Genomic DNA, 19,273 nt, shown 5'->3' on the forward strand with positions numbered 1-19,273 from the left:
CAATGGGGTCGAGGGTAGTCCTTCTTTTCAAGGCCTACCCCACCAAGTTTCCGGAGGCCCAGCTTTCTCTTAGGCCTCTTCCTCCGCGTTAATATCCCCACTCGTGAAAATCGATCTGGGGAAGTCTTGGACTCTTTTAAGGGACCTCGGGAGAGGAGTGCCACCGGAGCTACAAAGATATTCGGTCGAAGTTGTTCGGTCGAAGTCATCTCAACGCCAAGGTCTGAACCTCGTGGTGGGATCCGGCAGAACCTTCATCATCATCGTATGAATGACAGTCCACAGTAACACCTTCGTCCGTTCTACTGACACTAGCTTCACTCCATGTCCCTCTCAACTATATGGAAAGACACCTTCAAAGCCCATCCCTCGAATCCAGCTGGCCTGGAGAGAGGGTGTTGCCTTCAGTCCTTGATGTTCAGGTAGCCAACGAGTCGCCTGAGCCTGCTTTCCTGTCTGCCTTTAAACGCTCCATCCTAGCAAGCTCTGATGCTGCAGGAAATCAGACTCTTATGCACTTAGATCTACAAGTGTGCAACCACCCTAAAGAAACGCTAGATCAGTGCTGACTGCTTCTCAGGCTTATCAACCAGGAAAATATACCTGGCCGTTAGCTATCCTATCAGACTTCCCCGAGAAGCTTCCTTCTCATGATGAGCTGGCATATCTGAGAGAAGTCTTCTCCAAATGTTGTTCAGGTCATCCTTTCTTGGAACGGCTCCCAATTGCACCTCCATCACATCCGGCTATGGCTCCGCCTCTGCAATTCGCAATTGGCTGCGTGGCATCCATTCATGCTCGTCGTGAACCAAATGAAGCAGAGCCCTTATTTCGAGCATCGCGGGGCCTTTGGGGAGCCACGATGGAGTGTGACAATAGAGAAGCACGCTCTGTTGAGCTGCTCGTCACGGTATGCCTATGCATTTTCACTTTGGCCATGCGCATCGATTTGCTAATGCACTTTTTCCTCTACATGGCTTAGGCAATCTTAGGAGGAATATATGGAACGCTAAGTTCCGAACAGGTACTGCGAGACAAAGCAGATATTTTATTATGCTCAGGCATGACAGTAAGCTTTCGTCTATTCTCGTGAAGCATTTCTGATCTCGAAGATCGCACGTCGAATGCGATTCCATGATCCCAAGCAATTGGAAGGTCTTCTCACCACTCCAGCTCCAACCTCCAGGTCAGTTTACAATCTCTTGATGGTTTTCTCATGCTGACAGCTCCTACTTGCAAGTGCTGCCTTCGTGTGGTGTCTCTGGTTAATCGATATTGTATATACCCTCCACTTTGGCGTGCCAGTCATGGCGTTCACTTCAAGAGAGCTTTGGACAACGATGCCCTGCTCGAACCTCGATTTCCAGTATGTCTATCGAGATCTTCTCGACACAACGGTCGACGGACTATTGCCACTGCGGCCAACTTCTCAAGATGATGCTCTGGTCCTTCTCATGGCCGTGGTCTCTGATCTGCTTTATCTCCGCCGTTCCATCGGACAAGTGGTACAGATGGCTGCTTCTACAAACAAACCTGCTCCTCGGGAAAATCCTCACTTCCCTTTGTCCGCGCATGCAGAGTTAGAACGCATGGAGTTCGTGCTATCTCACGCATTGGACAGGTGGCATTTACAATTTCATACCTCTGCGGCACCCGAAATCATGGCATTCTACCATTACTGTAGAATGTACCGGTCTTGCGATCGTTTATTGGACTTGCCAGCATTGGCAGGCCATGGCGAGATGAATACACCGCCAGCGACCAAGGTCGACCTCTCGGTTTCTGGCGAAACCATTCGCCAGGCATGGCTTGTCTTGGATGGTGCTTCTATGCGATCACATCAGCACTCTAGAGACCCTCTATGTCCCATTTGGCTTCCAATTGTCGTCTTTCATGCAGGCCTTGTTGTTTGGGCGGAGCATGGATTTGGTCGGGAGCAAAATAGTACTGCTTATCGAGGAGCAAAGATATTGCTGCCGTTCAAGATAGAGCTTGAAAGGATGCCATGGCCCTGTTGCAGGGAGATGGTCGCCACTCTGAGCCGATTAGCCGCAAAGCCCACTGTCACGATAGATTTTTAATTTGAGCAAGTATAATGGAAACGATTTAATCAGGTCTGTTTAGTCGGAACAGAGATTTCAAACCTAAGAAGTGACGCGGCTTGATTCTTCTGCTTGATATTTGACCTTATCGAAAGCAGGGATGTTACAGCTATGATATTCCATTACTAAGTCTGCCCGCAAAAGTCAACTCTTTCCTCCATGTCAAGACCTTCAATTTCCAGTGGCTCCCCACCGAGAGTAAACTCAAACTTGCGGTTTGTTGTGGTGATGATGAAGGATCTGCCCAAAACCATCGCGTTGCAATTCAGCCTCTGTTTCCACAGGGGCGTCAATGTGTGCGTTAAACTCGGTCTTGGGGTCGATTGCAAAGCAGCTCACTATCAAAGATTATAAGTTATGAGAATTTAGTTGATTCGAAAGCAAGTTTCATGTAAAATGACACTCGTTATGACGATGTATGCACGGAGAACCAAAAAAGGGGGGACTTACAAATGGCGGCTGCTAGGGCAAAAGCACCAGCTGATATCCAAACATAGCGGAAGGCGATGGTGTATGCGTCCTTGACGCCGTCCCCTGCAGCTTGAATGATCTCCTGTGTAATACCAGGTATCTCTTCTAGCAGAGCTGGGTCATGAGCTGTCAGAGCTGTCAAAAGTTGTCCAGCATATTGCGGATCAAAGCCGAGTGGCACGGTCGCACCAAGAACCTTTGCAGGTAACTGTGTGCCCATCGTATTGCTGAAAATCGCTGAGTAGATCGAGAGGCCCACGGTACCGCCAAAGCTCCGAATGCCAATCATCAAGCCACTCGCAACTGCAATCAGTTCCGGAGGAGTAGACAACTGGGCCGCCACGACGAGAGCATTGAGGGAGGTACCAAGGCCAAGTCCCCCAAATACAGCAAATCCTCTAGCATTTTTGGGGGTAGATTTATTGAGAGATGCCAGCGTTGCACAGAACACAACGAAGAATGCCATGGCAACAATAAGTGGTGCGCGAATCGTTTTAGTTTTGGTGACATAAAATCCTGCCGCCACTGTAGCAAGTATGGCTGTCCAAAAGGTAATGGTGAAAGTGAGGCCGGCATGGAAGAGATCTTCATCGTATAATACCGCCACTTCATAGCCATAGAAGGCGTTTGCTGCGAAGAAGACAATTCCTTCTGCAAAGATGACGACGAGGCAGATGGCAAAGTTTCGGCCACAGGAAAAGAGATTATGATGGAGCATGCCAACCCTTGTCCCTTTCCACTCATACAGACCCAATATGACGAGCAGGACGACACCGACAACGAGAGGGCCAATGATATTGGGACTGCTCCAGGGGAACACTCCACTAGACGAAGTGAGTGCATATGAGAACAGTACCAGTCCAGGTAAGAAGAGTAGATAACCCCACCAGTCTAGTTGGCCCAGTTTTTGTCGTTGATTGAGTTCCAGCTGTAAAGGCCGTGGAGGTGGGTTATACAGCCAAGTAACAATCGCCGCGAGAATCGCATAGCTTCCTGCCGTGATATAGTAAAAAACTCGAAAGCCTTGAGGAGTGCTTCGCACCAGGGCACCGCCAATCAGAATGCCTACGATCCCGCCGAGGCACGCTGAAGCAGTGACGGCAGCTTGTGCGTGGGAACGATATTTCCGTGGGATGATTTCTGAAGCAATTGCATGTACTAGAGGTTGTGCCCCCATGCATAGACATCCAATACTTTGGCCCCCGATCAGGACGCCGAATGTGTTGGCCCGAGATGAGATTAGACAGCCTACGAAGCCCGCAGCTGTGAAACCAACCACAAACCACTTGCGTCCCCAGTAGTCTGCAGCCTGACTGATGGGGGGACTTAGCGCGGCAGCTGAGATTGCCATACAGCTCACAAGCCAGGTCGATTGAGCGCCGCCTCCAGTTACCGATGTGATGGTATTTGCAAGCAAGCCATTTCCTGCTAGGTTCAGGGTTTGGACAAAGTAGATGGACACGATAGCCTAGTGTCTGGTGAGCGTCCAATTCTGCTGCTCATGAGAAGGATATTAAGACACATACTATAACCAAGACCAATGTTTTCGCATGTACATGCTGAACTCCCGATTTCTCAGGGTCAACGTTTTGAGGTTGAAGTACGTCGTGTTCGATTTCGGCTGCTTGCGGACTACTCTCACTCTTGTCCATGTTGAGATCGTCTGACGGTTTGTTAGGTTGCGTGGTTCAGATTGGAAGACAGGTCTCTCAGCTGAAGACGACAAAAGATATAGGACTATCAGCGGGCCCTTTTATGCACGAGCTAAACCACATAATAACGAACAGGGACCAGTGGGTACCTTAATATTTGATGGAATGGTAGACTGCCAAATGATAGGCACATGGTATTCAGCCCCATGGGTGAGAGAAATCTGGGGAACACTAGACGGAAGCTGGGGTCTATAGATCCCCACAGCTGCGTTTGTCATAATGCATGGGATATTTGGTTCTGTAGTCGCTACCCCATCACCCGAAATTACTAAGTTCATAACATCGTAGCGTAGGCGATTCGGACCGCTCATAGTGGCATTTTGGTCTTCCGCGGACACAGATCTTGGATCATCTAAATGGAGTCGTACCGATCTGAGCGCCTAATTCCTGGGGTCATCTGCCCCGGGCCAACACACTGGAACCCCTCTCTATTGCCTTTACTGGAAAAATAACTAGGTATGTGATGCCGTTGAAAGGTTCTATTGCTCCAGGCCTCTGAGTCTCGAAGTTTAAGCAAACCTCAAACGATCAATCTATTGATGGAAGAGTACCCAAGTGCATCCCCCCGCCGCATAGTACATACTGTCTTCTAGCGATGAAAGGACAACCAGTACTACGGATGTCTTGCCCACGGAAGACGTATACCCCATAGTACATTTCACTTGCAGCGATACAAAATCCCGCTCGCCTCTAGACGGAGGCTGATTAGGCCGCTTCCACCGGAACTTCAGCCTCAATTCCTTGTGATTTTTTCCATGAGACCCCAAGCTCGGCTTGTCCGATCTACCGGCTTCGTCGAGCAGCGATCTATTCTGCGCCGTCCAAAGCCGGGAATCAATTTACCTCCAAATGGAAAGTTGCTCTGGAGACGACTAGGTCCCTTCGCCATCTGCGACTCTTGGTCGACAGCTTCATTTGAAATGCTCAGACCTGGCAACTGAAGGGTGACCCAAGGGATGAGCAGTAAGGAGGCCATTCAGTGTCAAATCCTGTCCTAAAAGTTCGAAAGTCCCCGGTGATGTTTAGACAATTGAAACAGTGAAATCAAGAAGCAGGGCAGCGATCGTTACATACTAGGTATTCGTTCTATGACTACCCGCTAAGCTAGAATACAGTTTCGAAATGGATCTATAGAGAGTTATCGATAAAAACAAGTAAGAATTTTCAAAGAAACCGCGTTGGTACCAAAAATGATGATACAGTATGTAGCCTTACTTATCTCTCCCAAGGAATAGCCGAGACTTCATAACTATCGGGACCTTTACATCGGCCCAGGCATTTCAGACTGAACTTTTATAACGACTTCGTCCAGTAAGAAACAAGTAGCGAAGCTCGTGTACTCACCGTTACCTTCTTCAAAGTTAACATCGGCCTTGGTGTCTTTGATATTAAGTAACGGCGATTGCAAAATGGGGATGAGTTCAAAATTAAAACGATGCAACGAACTTGTCAAGCCTCGTCATAAGAAACGCCTTCGCTATTAGCCAGGTAGTAGCCAAACTTCTGATCCCAGGGCCTCAGTCTATCAGGTTGCCTATCGCATATAGTATCCAGAAGCCATCTCACAGCGACACTCGACGTCGACGACATGGAGGATAGATAGAGAGGTAGGATATCGGTACTGCGTGAGGCTGCAGCGGGAGCAACATCTTTATAGCCTGGAGTAATTTAGCTGCTGGGCGCTTAGGCTGAATGCTAGACATCAATTTTCCTTCTTCAGGAGGGACGCTTTTATGCCAGTAGCGGGCGTATTCTCTTCTCCCAGCACCTGCGAACCCATGCAGACTGCTGCGTAGATTGCATTTGATCCGAAGCCTCGAGAGGATGCGCCAAAGAATCGATCCATATATCCCGCTTTATTGTTACCAGACAGTTCTCCGAATTCTTCATCTGCCGTCTCTGATACATTTTCTCCAAAATGGCGGTGATTTGCTGTCGGGAGGGATTGACACTGTCCGAATAGCTTTCGCATCCCAAGACCCACAGTGGCCACAACATGATAGTTACGATACTGTCATCAATGGAAATCTCGTAAACATACTTAAACAAGCGATCGCAGAGCATTTTCACTTGTGGTGAGCTCTGCTGGTAGTCGGTCGAGCGCAATAAAAAGATACTATTGGCAAGACCATGGCAAATAGCGGCTTTGATACTGCTGTTGTGTGCCGCAATCGTCTCAACAGTGGCATGGTTGGGGGAAGAATTGGATCTGATGCTGTTCTCGAGATCTATGAGCTCTGGAATTTCACATGCCGCACTTTCGAGCTGGTGGTTGAGTATAGTACGACAGTGTTCAAAATCCACTTGATCCATGGCCCCGACGTAAAGTCCCTCAATTGCATCTGCACAATCACCCAGAAGAGAAAACATCCGAGCACAATACCCCAAGTCATTGTCGGGCCTCAAGTTTCTAGCACTTTCCGAAGCCGCCTCTACGGCTCGGTCGAGCCAGTACTGCTTGCCGATGAGGGGAGCACGCGCGCAAGGAATGCATGCCATTATGTCGGTGTATGCCAGAGTTCTGATGGCACACTGAAAAATTGGACTGTCGAGTTTGTAACGTTGGACATAACGAGCAGGATGATTTAGTGGACACTGGCATTCAGCGTACTTGTACCTCTCGATGATCAACGCTCGCGCCCCTCGTAACAGGTACTCGACTTTGTCCAGAACGTAGTTGTCATCGGGGTTGATGATCTGGGGGCCAAGCAGGAACAGTGATGCCATGACTGAGTCATCATCAAAACTCAGCGCTGGAAGGTGATTTTTCTGTAATCGCCCTGTCTCATTCAATTTGGGTCTTGAGTCGAGCGCCGAGTCCCCTAGGGAGTCTATCATGGCTTTGAACGCCCTCTGTTGCGCGGCAACGAATACAGTATCCTCCACCAGTCCCAGGGCCAACAAGTGGGCAGCGGAGCCCGCTAACATGGCGTATAGCGTGACAAATCTATGGTGAAAGGCCACATGGAAGTACATTTGCCGGAGTTCGCCCGTGGATGCTGGGTCGAGGCAGACTAAATCAAAAGTCATCGTCATCCAATGCTCGAAGAGTCTTCCGTCCAGATGTTGAGATGGTGGCAAGGACCACGGCATGAGTGTGGCCGGGATTTTGAGTGACTGGCACCCAATACTTGCACCTTGGTCCCGACCCGCAGGGCTGGAGGAGGTCGCGATTCTTGGGCCTTCATCCACCCATCTTAGCTGCTTGGTATATCCCTCGCAGACTACGCCGCGTTCGTGGCAGCGCTGACAGTTCGGCTTTTGTTCATCACATCTCGCACGGATTGCTCGGCAAGTGATGCATCCTGGTTATACCTTAAGATGTGTTCAACGCTTCTCGTCTGTGGGACTCACCTGACCTGGATCGACGGAAGTACATTTTCCGTCAAATCATTTCCGAGACTTTCTTGGTAAAGTCCCAGTAAACTGCAAGGTATTCTTTGTTGTTAATCATACTTTGTCACCTGCAGACAGGCAACAGGGTGTGAAGATGTAGAGTCATTGAGAAAATCTCTTTTAATGGCACGTGCTAGAAGGGTGTGAGATAAAGTATCGACAAGCTTCGAGAGATAAAGAGATAAGGACTTTGCTTGGCATTCAGAACCAACGACAATTACCTAACCCGAGGCTGGCGCAACACAAAGTCCGGGAGGATCAGGAAGAAGGCTGGCTTGAGGCCGATAGATAGAGGCGAGGAGAGATGCTGGAGTTCTTGCACTAGCCAAGCGCCGTCTACCGCGAGGTTAGCCTCCAAAGTCTAGGTCCTCTGTACAGCATAGTCTGTCTAGAACCCATGGCCTGAGGGTTACAACCACCGAACTAACGAAGCGGAAAGCTGTGACAGGGGTTAGGGATATCAAATCCGAATCAGGTAAGGGAGGATCCATATTTTGTGGCCAAGAGTTCATTCTCACCCACTTGCCTTCGATTAATGAGATGGCGGTCGCTGTAATTGGCTGATCTCTAGTCCACATCTCAACTCTATACTCCGTACTTAGTCCATGGACGGCTCTTCAATATCTAACATCGTAGTCCTAGGCTGGTTCATGGCTATGATGTTGTCCAAGCCCGATGGCTGTAGCGGGAACGAGACCAGCCTGCACGAACGGCGAAAACAGGTATAAGAATGTCCTCCCGATCGTTGAGACTGAATTTATCTTCTCTTCCCAGGGCAGTTAGGAATAGAAGCGAACTTTTTTGAAAAGCCTCTTCGCAACCACGCAAGATGAAGGCGGTTTGTTTGTCAGCGGCGCTGTTTGGCCTTCTCGACCTGGCCAGTGCTGTGCCGGGTCCCAGGTATTCTTGGAGGGATGTCTCTGGCGGAACATCCTACGCACAAGAGAGGTCTGAACGTCGTGCCTTGAGCGCTCGCGACACATGCGAGGTACCTGTTACCGTGCCTGTGTCGGCGCCCAAGCCTAATCCCTTCGTTGCGCTCTCTCAAGACGAGATCGATGCAGTGGCGTCTTGGCTGCTGTCTCCAGAACACGGTCTTAATCTCACCAGCACCTCTGACCCTGCTATATCCCTGAGCGATAACTACATCTGGCACATCGACGTGTTGAAGCCCAATAAGACCGATGTTCTCTCCTATTTTGACGGTAATGGGACGGTTCCCAGATACGCACGAGTCGCCCTTATTCAAGGCGGACTTGAAGATCCTATTGTCTCTGAATACTCGGTGAGTCAAAGTAAAATCTATCCTACATCGCATGGCGTTGGGCTCAACATTATTTAGGTTGGTCCTCTTCCAATTTCTGAGACTACGGAATTGCAGTCATTGGACTACAAGTATAATGGGCCCAATGGTGCCAGTGTGCTTTGGAATGCAGGTTGGGTAGACTCTGTCAAATCTGCTGCCATTGACAATCTGATCAATGCAACCATGTCACCAATTGCCGATATTACGGGTGATCTTCTGGAGATGGCTTTCTATGGCACGGGTGACCCACGCTCCAATATGACTTACTTCACCACGAGTCCTGTCGTTGTCAATGGTACCAAAGCTGTGATATGGAGTCCATGGAGGCGACTCGGAATGGAGCCTTGGGATCAGCCATCTGATCTTTACGTTCAATTCGACGTCAGCGGCACGGATACTTCTCTCTGGAAGGCTCTTAAGGTTGTCTATAACCTGATAGTCTACGATTCCGTTGCCGACTTTCGCAAGGCTTGGGAAGCAAAAGAAATCACAAAGACCCCACCTCCAACCACCAATATCGAGTTCTTGTATAAGAACCAGACTGGACCGATCCGAGACCTGGAAGACCGACTGGCGCCGACTGTTCTTTCTCTCGACGGCAACAGGTTCAAAGTTGACATAGACAACCAATACATAGAGTATTTGGGCTGGAAGTTCTACACTCGCTTCGATTATGACGTGGGGGTGCAGTTCTATGACATCAAATTCAAAGACGAACGCATTATGTATGAATTGTCTTTACAAGGTGAGAGAAGATTCTACTGTACACCTAGCGAGTGGCTGACTTATACCACCGCAGATGCGATAGCTCAATATTCTGGAAACAATCCTTTCCAGGCCAGTACAGCTTACATGGACCGATTTTATGGGATAGGATCTTCTGCCATCAAGCTGGTCCCCGGGTATGATTGCCCTTATCACGCGACTTATCTAGACGGCTCGTTTGCCACGACTGGACTCGAAGCAGTAACAACGAACAGCTCCATCTGTATCTTTGAGACAGATATTGGCACCCCAATCACTCGCCACAATAACGGCGCTTGGACCCAGGCTACCAAGGGTTCAAAACTTGTTGTCCGGATGATTGCTACTGTTGGTAATTACGATTACCTCTGGGACTACGGTTTCTACGTCGATGGCACCATCAGCGTTGATGCGCATGCCTCTGGCTTTGTTCAAGCGAATTATTACCGGCCTGACGATGAAGGCAAGTGGGGCCCACGCATCGAGCAAACCATAGCTGGCACGCTCCATACCCATGTGATGAACTTCAAGGCGGATTTCGATCTTGTGGACGAAAAGAACACGTTTGTGAGGACGGACATTGTTGTTGAAAACATCACCCAGCCCTGGTTCACGGAGCTCGGAGAGTTCGAGATGATGAGGTACAACATAACCGAAGTCGAGACCGAGGATGATTCGCGCATCAATCTCCCGCCGAACGGACAAGCTATGTTCACTATTGTCAACAAAGACCACAAGAACAAGTGGGGACAGCCCCGTGGCTACCGGATCCTGCCTGGTCTCTCGAACGTTGTCCTCGCCTCCCAGAACTCTCCTTTTTTCCGGAAGAATGCTCAGTTTGCTAAGCAGCCGATCGCCGTCACCCGCCAGCACGACACGGAGCCAGATTCAACCGCGACGCTCAACCAGAATGCCCCGGAGGCACCTCTCGTCGAATTTTGGAAGTTCTTTGACGGAGAGTCTCTTATCCAAGAAGACATTGTCGCCTGGGTTAATCTTGGAATGCACCACTTCACGCGCGCTGAGGATATCCCGAACACCCTAATGTCGGAGGCTCACTCTAGCATCTTCTTCGCGCCGCAGAACTGGGGCGATACAGAGCTGACAAAAGACCTTTCCAACGCTGTCATGATGTACCCCGTTGGAGAGTCTGGCCAAGTCGTCATAGACACCAATGGCGTTGAACCTCCTTCCTGCCTCGTGCTGAGCGAGGCGGACGAACTGACGGCCGTCTTCTAGACGTCGAGATGCCTGAGCAACCAAAAAGAGGAGTGTGGTATATAGAATGAGCATTGAGAGGTGATGGTCCGTCTCGAGCGAGGAAAGAAGAGGATGAAATAGAGGTCTGGTCGGGGGAATCACGGGGCCGAGGGGCTTTGGAATGCAGCGATCAGGCTGAGAGGAACGATCACATGCGACAAAATTAGCAAAACTATAGTAACTCCTCGCTGAGAAACTTTAGAAAATTGTTGGACTTTTTGATAGGCCAGCTAGAAGAGAAATCTCTAGTAGCTTGGCGCTACTAGTCATATTTATGGTACCCTTCTTATCCAACAAAAATGTATCAGTGAGGTTGAGACCTTTTGAGTTTAGTAAGGGGGTTCATAGAGGAAACAGAGGCAAGGAGAGGAATGTTGCGCATCGACGACGTAACGTTCCAGTTGGGAACACAAGGACTAAGCCTGAGCTGAGGCGCAGGAGGGTTGAAGCAACAGTGACATATTGGATAGGCCGATGGTCTTCCCACGCCTGATGGCACTCCAGCGCCTGAAACTGATAGGATCGTGGGGGATAAAGAGCGCGAAGAGCGCGAGTCAACCCGTGTCGACACATTGCCTGCAATCATTGAAACTCCACATGAAGGTCCCTTGGCTGCCCCATTCGGGGCTCCTGTCGATGATGGAACACAGAATCACCAAGCTGCGGATGGGACCGCTCTTGTGCCAACGGGAGAACAATTCGCACTTGTGCGACATGTGCTGGGCTGCTATCCGCAGGATTACCAAAAGATGTTTGGATTCAAACCCACGGGGAATGTTCGAAAAGACAAGGGAAATCTGGTGAATTTATTCCGCCGTCAGTGGTCTCGACTCCATCCCGATTTCAATAAGGCTGAAGGTGCTGACCAAGCATTTGAGAGTGAGTTTGGCCAGATGAGCGATACATATGCGTCCATCATTGATTTGTTTCTGGTCGCATGTCGGACAGCTGAAGTTCCAGAGCCTCCAAAGGTGGAAGTGTTCGAGAACCTAATACCATCGTCCTCGTCGGTTTCGGCGAGCAGCCCGGCCAGTTCACCTGGTACGATCGGTCCGTTCTAGGTGCCCAATTTGGTCCGAGCCGCATTGATGAGGACGTCCGTGACTTCAGGCTGGATGCTGGACAAGAAGAGCCCGTTGCTCTCATGATACGAGGCTCGCATCCACCTCACAATTTGCAAAGGGGAAATACGGCGACAGTGAGTACTCCGGCGAGTAGCGTCCTGTTACTCTTTATTGTTCACCACATGTACTGTCTAAAGGATAGAGTGATCTAGGTCGAGCATAGCGAAGATCAGACGTCATCTCCCGGGGCTTGCCCAAGTCTTGCGCGTTGAGCGTTGCAAGCGGCCTTGCAGCTCAATAAGTTTGTTGGGCTGATCAGAAACCCCTCTTGCTCGCTTCACAAGACCACTGTTCGACATCATGGTCATGCTGCGGCGACAGCCTCCCTCAAACCAAGCCCGAGACTCCGCACTGACAAGGGTTCATGTCTCGGCAATTTCTTAACTGCTCGGGACAAATTTCACATGAGGTGCTGTCCAGGCACAGTGTTGGCATACTATATTAGGGATGAAGAACACGGAGAGGGTCTCAAAGCATCCATTCTATCTATTACCAGTAGCATGAAGTCCCGTAACGAAGACATTTGACTCCGTACCTCATAACACGGCGATGGTGTGCTACCCGGGAAGGCGAAAGAGGGTTTTCAACAACATGATCGGAGATACTGCCAAGATAGCTCCAAGCATGCGTATAACGAATTGGCGCGTGTAGGACAGTTTCGCCCCGCTGGATAATGCTGGGCATCTGAGCGTGACTCTGTTTCAGTAGCAATAATCGCCGAGCAGACTGTCGGTAGCCATTTATTCTGGCTATGCCTGACACCTTGGCTGCTTAAGGATGCATCTGAATATGGAGACATGCTTCGTGGGAGTAGCGGTTGTGACTGCCTTTCTAGGATCTACTCGACCTGGGTTGTGGCTAGGAACCTGAAACTGACTCGAATTCCCTGCCTTGGGGGATTTCCTCCCAAGGCCCCAGTTGTATATAAAGTGCCTCAATTTCCACCGAAGTCGGGGAAACTCCAGACATCAACCAGTTTGATCTCCTAAGCTCAGTGAAACCATATCAGTATAGCGATCATGGGCTTCTCCATCAAGAAGCCAGATACCGAGGCTGGGGCAGCATGGCCAGCCATAGTTGTTGGAGTATTTGTTGCGTCAGTCTTGCTCCATGTCCTGCTTCAGCCCACTGTCAGGTATTGACGAGTTATTAGATTTGGTGGTGTTTTGTTTGGCTATGACACTGGTAGGTGATGTCTCTCCTAGATTGTTCCCAGTGGATGCTAATATTCTCAGGAACCATATCGGGTATCCTGGAAATGGACTACTGGAAACAACTATTCTCTGATGGATACACCGACTCCGACGGTCAGCCAGCAATTAGATCCAGCGACGAGTCTCTTATAGTCTCCATCCTTTCTCTAGGAACATTCCTCGGGGCCTTGACAGCTGCACCCATTGCAGACTTCTTCGGACGTCGTATGGGACTGATTCTCTCGACAGCAGTTGTCTTCAACCTCGGAGTCGCTTTGAAGACCGCTGCAACAAGCCAACCACTATTCATAGCCGGCCGATTCTGGGCAGGATATGGCGTGGGCTTGATATCTGCAATGGGTTAGAACGCTATCTCCCTACCATTGACATGCTGCTGACCTCTATTTCATAGTCCCCCTCTACCAGTCCGAGACTGCGCCAAAGTGGATCCGCGGGACTATCGTCGGATGCTATCAACTAGCCATTACGATAGGTCTATTCCTTGCAGCGATAATCAACAACGCAACAAGTGATCGACAAGATACCGGCTGCTATCGGATTCCTATCGCGATCCAGTTCGCATGGTCTATCATCCTCGTGGGTGGTTTACTTCTTCTCCCAGAAACCCCCAGATTCCATATTAAAAAGGGTCGAGTTGACATGGCCGCCAAAGCACTGAGTCGTCTCCGGAGGCTGCCTGCAGACCACCCGGGGCTAGTAGAAGAGCTCGCTGAGGTACAGGCCAACCACGAATACGAGATGTCACTGGGTAAAGCAACATATCTCGACTGTTTCAAAGGCACAGTTGGCAAGCGTTTGCTCACTGGTTGTCTTCTCCAAGCACTACAGCAACTTTCTGGAGTCAATTTCATCTTCTATTATGGAACTGCTTATTTTACACGAGCTGGTTTCCAAGATCCATTCATTATCCAGGTTATCACCAACTGTGTCAATGTCGTATGTTCAGGTCCGCTCTTTTGAGTCTCCCCAGACTGGCTAACCATGATCGACTTAGGCAAGCACGATCCCTGGACTGTATTTGGTTGAGAGACTTGGTCGACGAAACTTGCTCCTCTTCGGTGCGATTGGCATGTGTACATGCCAATTTATAGTCGCCATCACCGGTACTGCTGCAGGGACAACCGACCTTGCCGCACAACGGGCTGCTATAGCATTCGTCTGTATGTTCATTTTCTTCTTCGCTTGTTCATGGGGACCTGTAGCCTGGGTGGTTACTGGGGAATTGTTTCCCCTCAAAGTTCGTGCGAAAGCCCTGTCAATGACAACAGCAACAAACTGGCTTCTCAACTTCGTCATTGCCTTCTCGACACCTTATCTGGTTGACGAGGAATATGCAGGTCTCCAGTCACGGGTCTTTTTCATTTGGGCCTCTTGCTTGCTGTTTGCTTGTGCCTTTGTGTATTTCATGATCTATGAAACCAAAGGTTTGAGTCTCGAGCAGGTAGATGAACTATATGAGCTGGTGGACAAAGCGTGGCAGAGCAAATCTTTTCGACCAAAAGTCAGCTTTAGGGAAGCAAGTGTGGCGGAACAGGCTGGAAGAAGGATGAGCCTCAGGGAGATCAGTGTGGCTCAAGAGCAGAGGAGATTGAGCGAGCAGGATGGGAAATATGCTGCGGAGCATGCTTCGTGAGCCACACGTAGACGAGTCGGAAGCGTCGGAGATGAGGCTGTGTCATGCTTTACTGGCAGATTTTCATGGACTGGAGACCTCTATACGTCGCAGGTATAAGGCTTCGGAAGGCTTGACATGGAGGGATGAATACGCGAGATTGACTTGCGGACATTTGTGATATAGTCATCAATTTGATGGAACCTCAATACTATCACGTGACAATATCCACTAAAGCCCCTGAGGAAACGACTGGTCGTTGAATCTTTTAATTGGAAGAACAACTTGAGGCCATAGCATAGGCACATGCCAGAGGTCAATTAAGACGTAATTTATGGCTTCCGAGGGGATTTCTCTTCTAACATCTACCGCATGGCAGAGAAAGTTAATCGGCCAAGCAGAAAGTTGACGTTAACTTATACAAAATGTATATCCCGAGTAGCAGCTGCAACTAACGCTAAGTCGCCTACAGAGTGCTAGACGCCGGGCCCCGTATAGAAGTACATGGCTATTCATGGTGGGGCAAATGTCACGTGACAAACACAAGTGTCTCACAGCCCATCATATTGAACTTTGAGTTCCGAATGCGATACTCGCGCCGTCCAATAAACCTTGAAACTGGTTGACAAGATCAATAAGTTCTCGGAGAGAAGGGTCGTAGAAGCCAATCGAGTGGAGGCCATGGCGTTCTCAGATTCATGTGAGCAGAGATCGCAGAAGGGGATAGAGATTTGGTCCAGAACCGGGTGAAGGGGGTTCCTCGGACCTTGTAGGCAGAGTCTTCGTGTGAAGATGTGTGCTTGTGGGAGACGGATGGATGTGATTTGAAAATCGAGCTTTTGTTGTAGTGAGAGGAGTTTATCAAAGTCATGGTGCTCAAGAATCCGAATCCTTTTTCCCAAACCAACTGAAGATGCCCTTTTGCTTGGTGGTCTCGTTCCCTTGAGGTTCCGCATCCGGGACTGCATCGGTCTGCTGTTGCTGAGCCTTGATCTGGTCCATGATGCCGAGAGAGCCATGGTTGTCGGGGTTTTCGGCCATCTGGACAGCAATTGCGGCGTCTCGCTGTTGAGCCTCAATCTTCTCTCTCCATAACTGATCCTCACGATCTCTGGCCTCGAGCTCTTGAATCCATTTGTCCCTCTTCTCAGCCGTCTTCTTTTCCTCGAGCGCGGCCTCGAACTTCTTCCTCTGAACCCTCTCGTCCTTGTAGAAAATGGAACCAGCGACCAAAGCTAGAAGAGTGAAACCCTGGGCGTAGATACGGGCGCGAAACATACGATTTGTCTGATGATGGTCCCCCTGTCGAATAGATTTGGTAGCCATGTAGAGGGCGTAGCAGGTAGCAGCGCAGCCGACTGGAATTAATGGTTCCTGTCGAAGCTTGCGCCATAGTTTCTGGAAGCGGGATTCTTCAAAGAAATCGGGGTCTGAGTCGAAGCTGGAGGGAAGTGCTGTTGCAGAAAGAGGCGATGGGCCATCGGGGGCGGGCCCTGGGTTGGACATTATGTGACCTGTTGTTGAGGGAGACGGTGGTGATGGCGATTGCTTTGTGTGAGGCGATCACGAGACGGGAGGAGACGAGAGGTGCAGGAAAGTGAATGCGGTTCTGGAAGGATGGTTGGTTCAAAGTTGAGGGAGGAGCTTCTTTCGATATGATTAATTGTAAAGGTCCATGGGCGATTAGATTGTTGGATGGAGGTCTGGTGTATATCGAGATTTGTAGAATTGAGGGACTAAAAAGTCGTGACGTCGAGTGGCACGAGTGTGCTCTAAAGGCAAGAACGATGGATGTGTCGGCGTCTATTCTGAAAGAGGCAGTAAGTAGTGGTGCTGGTGGTACGATCAAGTCCCCGATTGCCCGAAGCCTAAAGTGCAGCTTTAGTTAAGCCCCTCGGCTCTTACGCCCTTAAAGTCAGCCTGCCAGTCCTCGTGGGTACCTCGTGCTCAAGGATTTCCAATAACCAATGACGATTCAAGCGACTCCTCTCCCATGCGTTTGGTGTTCCTGCAGCTACTGACCAACCAATTTGAAGAAGATTCGCGGATATTTTGCCCTGCGTGTCGGCCGAGGGGACCTAGAGCCCCTCGGCCTCCACTGGGCTAGCACCTATGGCGCGCCCTTGGAAGCTCCCTCGTTCCTCCATGGACGCTTATCAACTTCTGACCGCCCTGTCAAATATGCGGGGAGCTCTGGGAATTTTTTTATACCATTTGTTTGATTATGACTCTATATCAGTTTCACCGCTCATAACTTACCACCATCTCTCAACAAACCTTTCCCATCAATCACTCAATCCACTAAATACATAATCATGCATTGAAAAATACCACCTAGTTACCTTAACTAATATCAACCTCGATCTAGGCATCAACCGGTGGCCTCCTGCTCCTGCTCATCCCCTGCTCCCCGTTATCCTATCCTCCCCTCGTTACCATGGACTCCTCTGTCGACTCCCTCACAAATGGCGATGGATCTTCAAATGGATTCACTACCCCCACTAGCCCCAGACGCTCCGGTTTGGCCATGACCGAATACGCCGCAATGCCCACCCCTCCATCTGAACGATCAGATCTTCCATCCTACGACGTCCCTCCAGATTTCCTTCTCCCCTCCGGTTATCCAGACTATCTTCGCCTCATTCTGACTTCTCGAGTCTACGATGTTGTCCAAGAAAGCCCCCTCTCTCATGCCATCAACCTCTCCAACCGTTTAGAATCAAAAGTCCTGCTCAAGCGAGAAGATCTTTTGCCAGTCTTCTCCTTCAAGTTAAGAGGTGCCTACAACAAAATGGCACACCTGCCACCCCATGTCAGCTGGAAAGGTGTCATTGCATGTTCGGCTGGGAATCATGCCCAAGGTGTAGCCTACTCTGCTCGCCATCTCAAGATCCCTGCCACTATTGTCATGCCGCAGGGCACCCCTGCTATCAAGCATATGAACGTCAGCCGTATGGGCGGTAGTGTCGTCCTCCATGGTCCAGACTTCGATGCTGCAAAAGCTCACTGTCATGTCCTAGAGAAACAGTACGGGTTAACCAATATCCCCCCATTCGACGATCCCTATGTCATTGCTGGCCAAGGCACCATTGGTTTGGAACTTCTGAGACAGACTTCTCTCCAAAAACTACAAGCCATCTTCTGTTGCGTCGGTGGTGGAGGTCTCATCGCCGGCATAGGCGTCTACGTCAAGCGCATTGCCCCTCATGTCAAAATTATCGGCGTCGAAGCCTCAGATGCCAATGCCCTGGTGGAGTCCCTCAAAGTGGGCAAGAGAGTCTTGCTCAAAGAAGTCGGCTTGTTCGCAGACGGCGCTGCCGTCAAGACTGTTGGAGAGGAGACCTTTAGGCTCTGTCAGGAGGTTGTTGACGAAGTGGTCCAAGTCAGCACCGACGAAATATGTGCCGCCATCAAAGATGTCTTTGAAGACACTCGATCGGTCCTCGAACCTGCCGGCGCTCTTTCTCTCGCCGGCTTGAAGAAGTGGGTGGCCAAGAACCCATCATCAGACCCCAGCAGAGAACTTGTCGCTGTTGCCAGTGGCGCCAACATGAACTTTGATCGTCTCCGCTTCGTTGCTGAAAGAGCCACCATTGGTGAACAGAAAGAGGCCTTGCTCGCCGTCACCATCCCTGAGCGTGCCGGCACTTTTGTTCGCCTGGTAGAAGCCGTCCTGCCCCAAGCCATCACCGAATTTTCCTATCGATATGCCTCGCCCGATTACGCCCATGTGCTCATGGGCCTGTCAATATCGTCTGCCGCCGCCAGAAACAAAGAGCTTGCCTCGTTGTTTGAACGACTAGCTGCAGGCGATATGGTCGCAAAGGACCTCTCTAATGATGAACTCGCAAAGACCCACTTGCGCTACCTCGCTGGTGGACGATCTGGCGTTGCCAATGAGAGGCTCTACACTTTTGAATTCCCTGAACGGCCGGGCGCCCTGTTCAAGTTCCTGCAGACTCTACGACCAGGACAGAGTCTGTCTCTGTTTCACTACCGCAACTATGGTGGAGATGTGGCCAGGATCCTGTGCGGAATTCAGTGTCCCGATGCTGAGTTGGAGAAGCTGGAAGGCTTTCTCAAGGAAATTGGGTACCCATTCCAGGAGTGTACGGACAGTGAGACGTACAAAATGTTCCTTCGTGATTAGTGCCATGGAAGTCGCTGTCAAGGGTTGAGAGCCCTATCCTTTTCAATAGATACCCGCAGGTGGCAACACTCGAACAAGTTGCCTTTAATCTACAATTGAACAAAAGTTCTATGACCTGGACTGTAGCCTCGTCAATTGGACTATCACCACCTCCGATATGCAAGGTGAATTTAGAAACCAAA

General features: G+C 50.0%; 5 protein-coding genes across 5 annotated transcripts; 2 read left to right on the forward strand and 3 right to left on the reverse strand.

The window, feature by feature from the left end:
* Positions 1–1,307: 1,307 nt before the first annotated feature.
* PV10_02209 (uncharacterized protein) lies at positions 1,308–2,081 on the forward strand (the record flags this gene model as incomplete). The annotated part of the gene is made up of 1 exon (XM_016366498.1): positions 1,308–2,081. The coding sequence occupies one exon, from the start codon at positions 1,308–1,310 to the stop codon at positions 2,079–2,081; it is 774 nt and encodes a 257-aa protein (XP_016226016.1).
* A 225-nt stretch (positions 2,082–2,306) lies between these two features.
* On the reverse strand, positions 2,307–4,225 carry PV10_02210 (uncharacterized protein; the record flags this gene model as incomplete). Its single annotated transcript, XM_016366499.1, has 3 exons — positions 2,307–2,440; positions 2,553–4,041; positions 4,100–4,225. The coding sequence occupies 3 exons, from the start codon at positions 4,223–4,225 to the stop codon at positions 2,307–2,309; spliced, it is 1,749 nt and encodes a 582-aa protein (XP_016226017.1).
* Positions 4,226–6,016: 1,791 nt separating this feature from the next.
* Positions 6,017–7,420, reverse strand: PV10_02211 (uncharacterized protein; the record flags this gene model as incomplete). The annotated part of the gene is made up of 1 exon (XM_016366500.1): positions 6,017–7,420. Exon 1 carries the CDS (start codon positions 7,376–7,378, stop codon positions 6,017–6,019), a length of 1,362 nt encoding a protein of 453 aa, XP_016226018.1. The 5' UTR covers positions 7,379–7,420.
* Positions 7,421–15,106: 7,686 nt separating this feature from the next.
* On the reverse strand, positions 15,107–16,713 carry PV10_02212 (uncharacterized protein). The gene has a single exon (XM_016366501.1). The coding sequence runs from the start codon at positions 16,445–16,447 to the stop codon at positions 15,818–15,820; it is 630 nt and encodes a 209-aa protein (XP_016226019.1). The 5' UTR covers positions 16,448–16,713; the 3' UTR covers positions 15,107–15,817.
* A 451-nt stretch (positions 16,714–17,164) lies between these two features.
* PV10_02213 (threonine ammonia-lyase, biosynthetic) lies at positions 17,165–19,237 on the forward strand. The gene has a single exon (XM_016366502.1). It carries the CDS (start codon positions 17,379–17,381, stop codon positions 19,089–19,091), a length of 1,713 nt encoding a protein of 570 aa, XP_016226020.1. The 5' UTR covers positions 17,165–17,378; the 3' UTR covers positions 19,092–19,237.
* Positions 19,238–19,273: the final 36 nt, after the last annotated feature.

This window comes from Exophiala mesophila (genome assembly GCF_000836275.1).
Source record: "Exophiala mesophila strain CBS 40295 unplaced genomic scaffold supercont1.2, whole genome shotgun sequence".
NCBI lineage: Eukaryota > Fungi > Ascomycota > Eurotiomycetes > Chaetothyriales > Herpotrichiellaceae > Exophiala > Exophiala mesophila.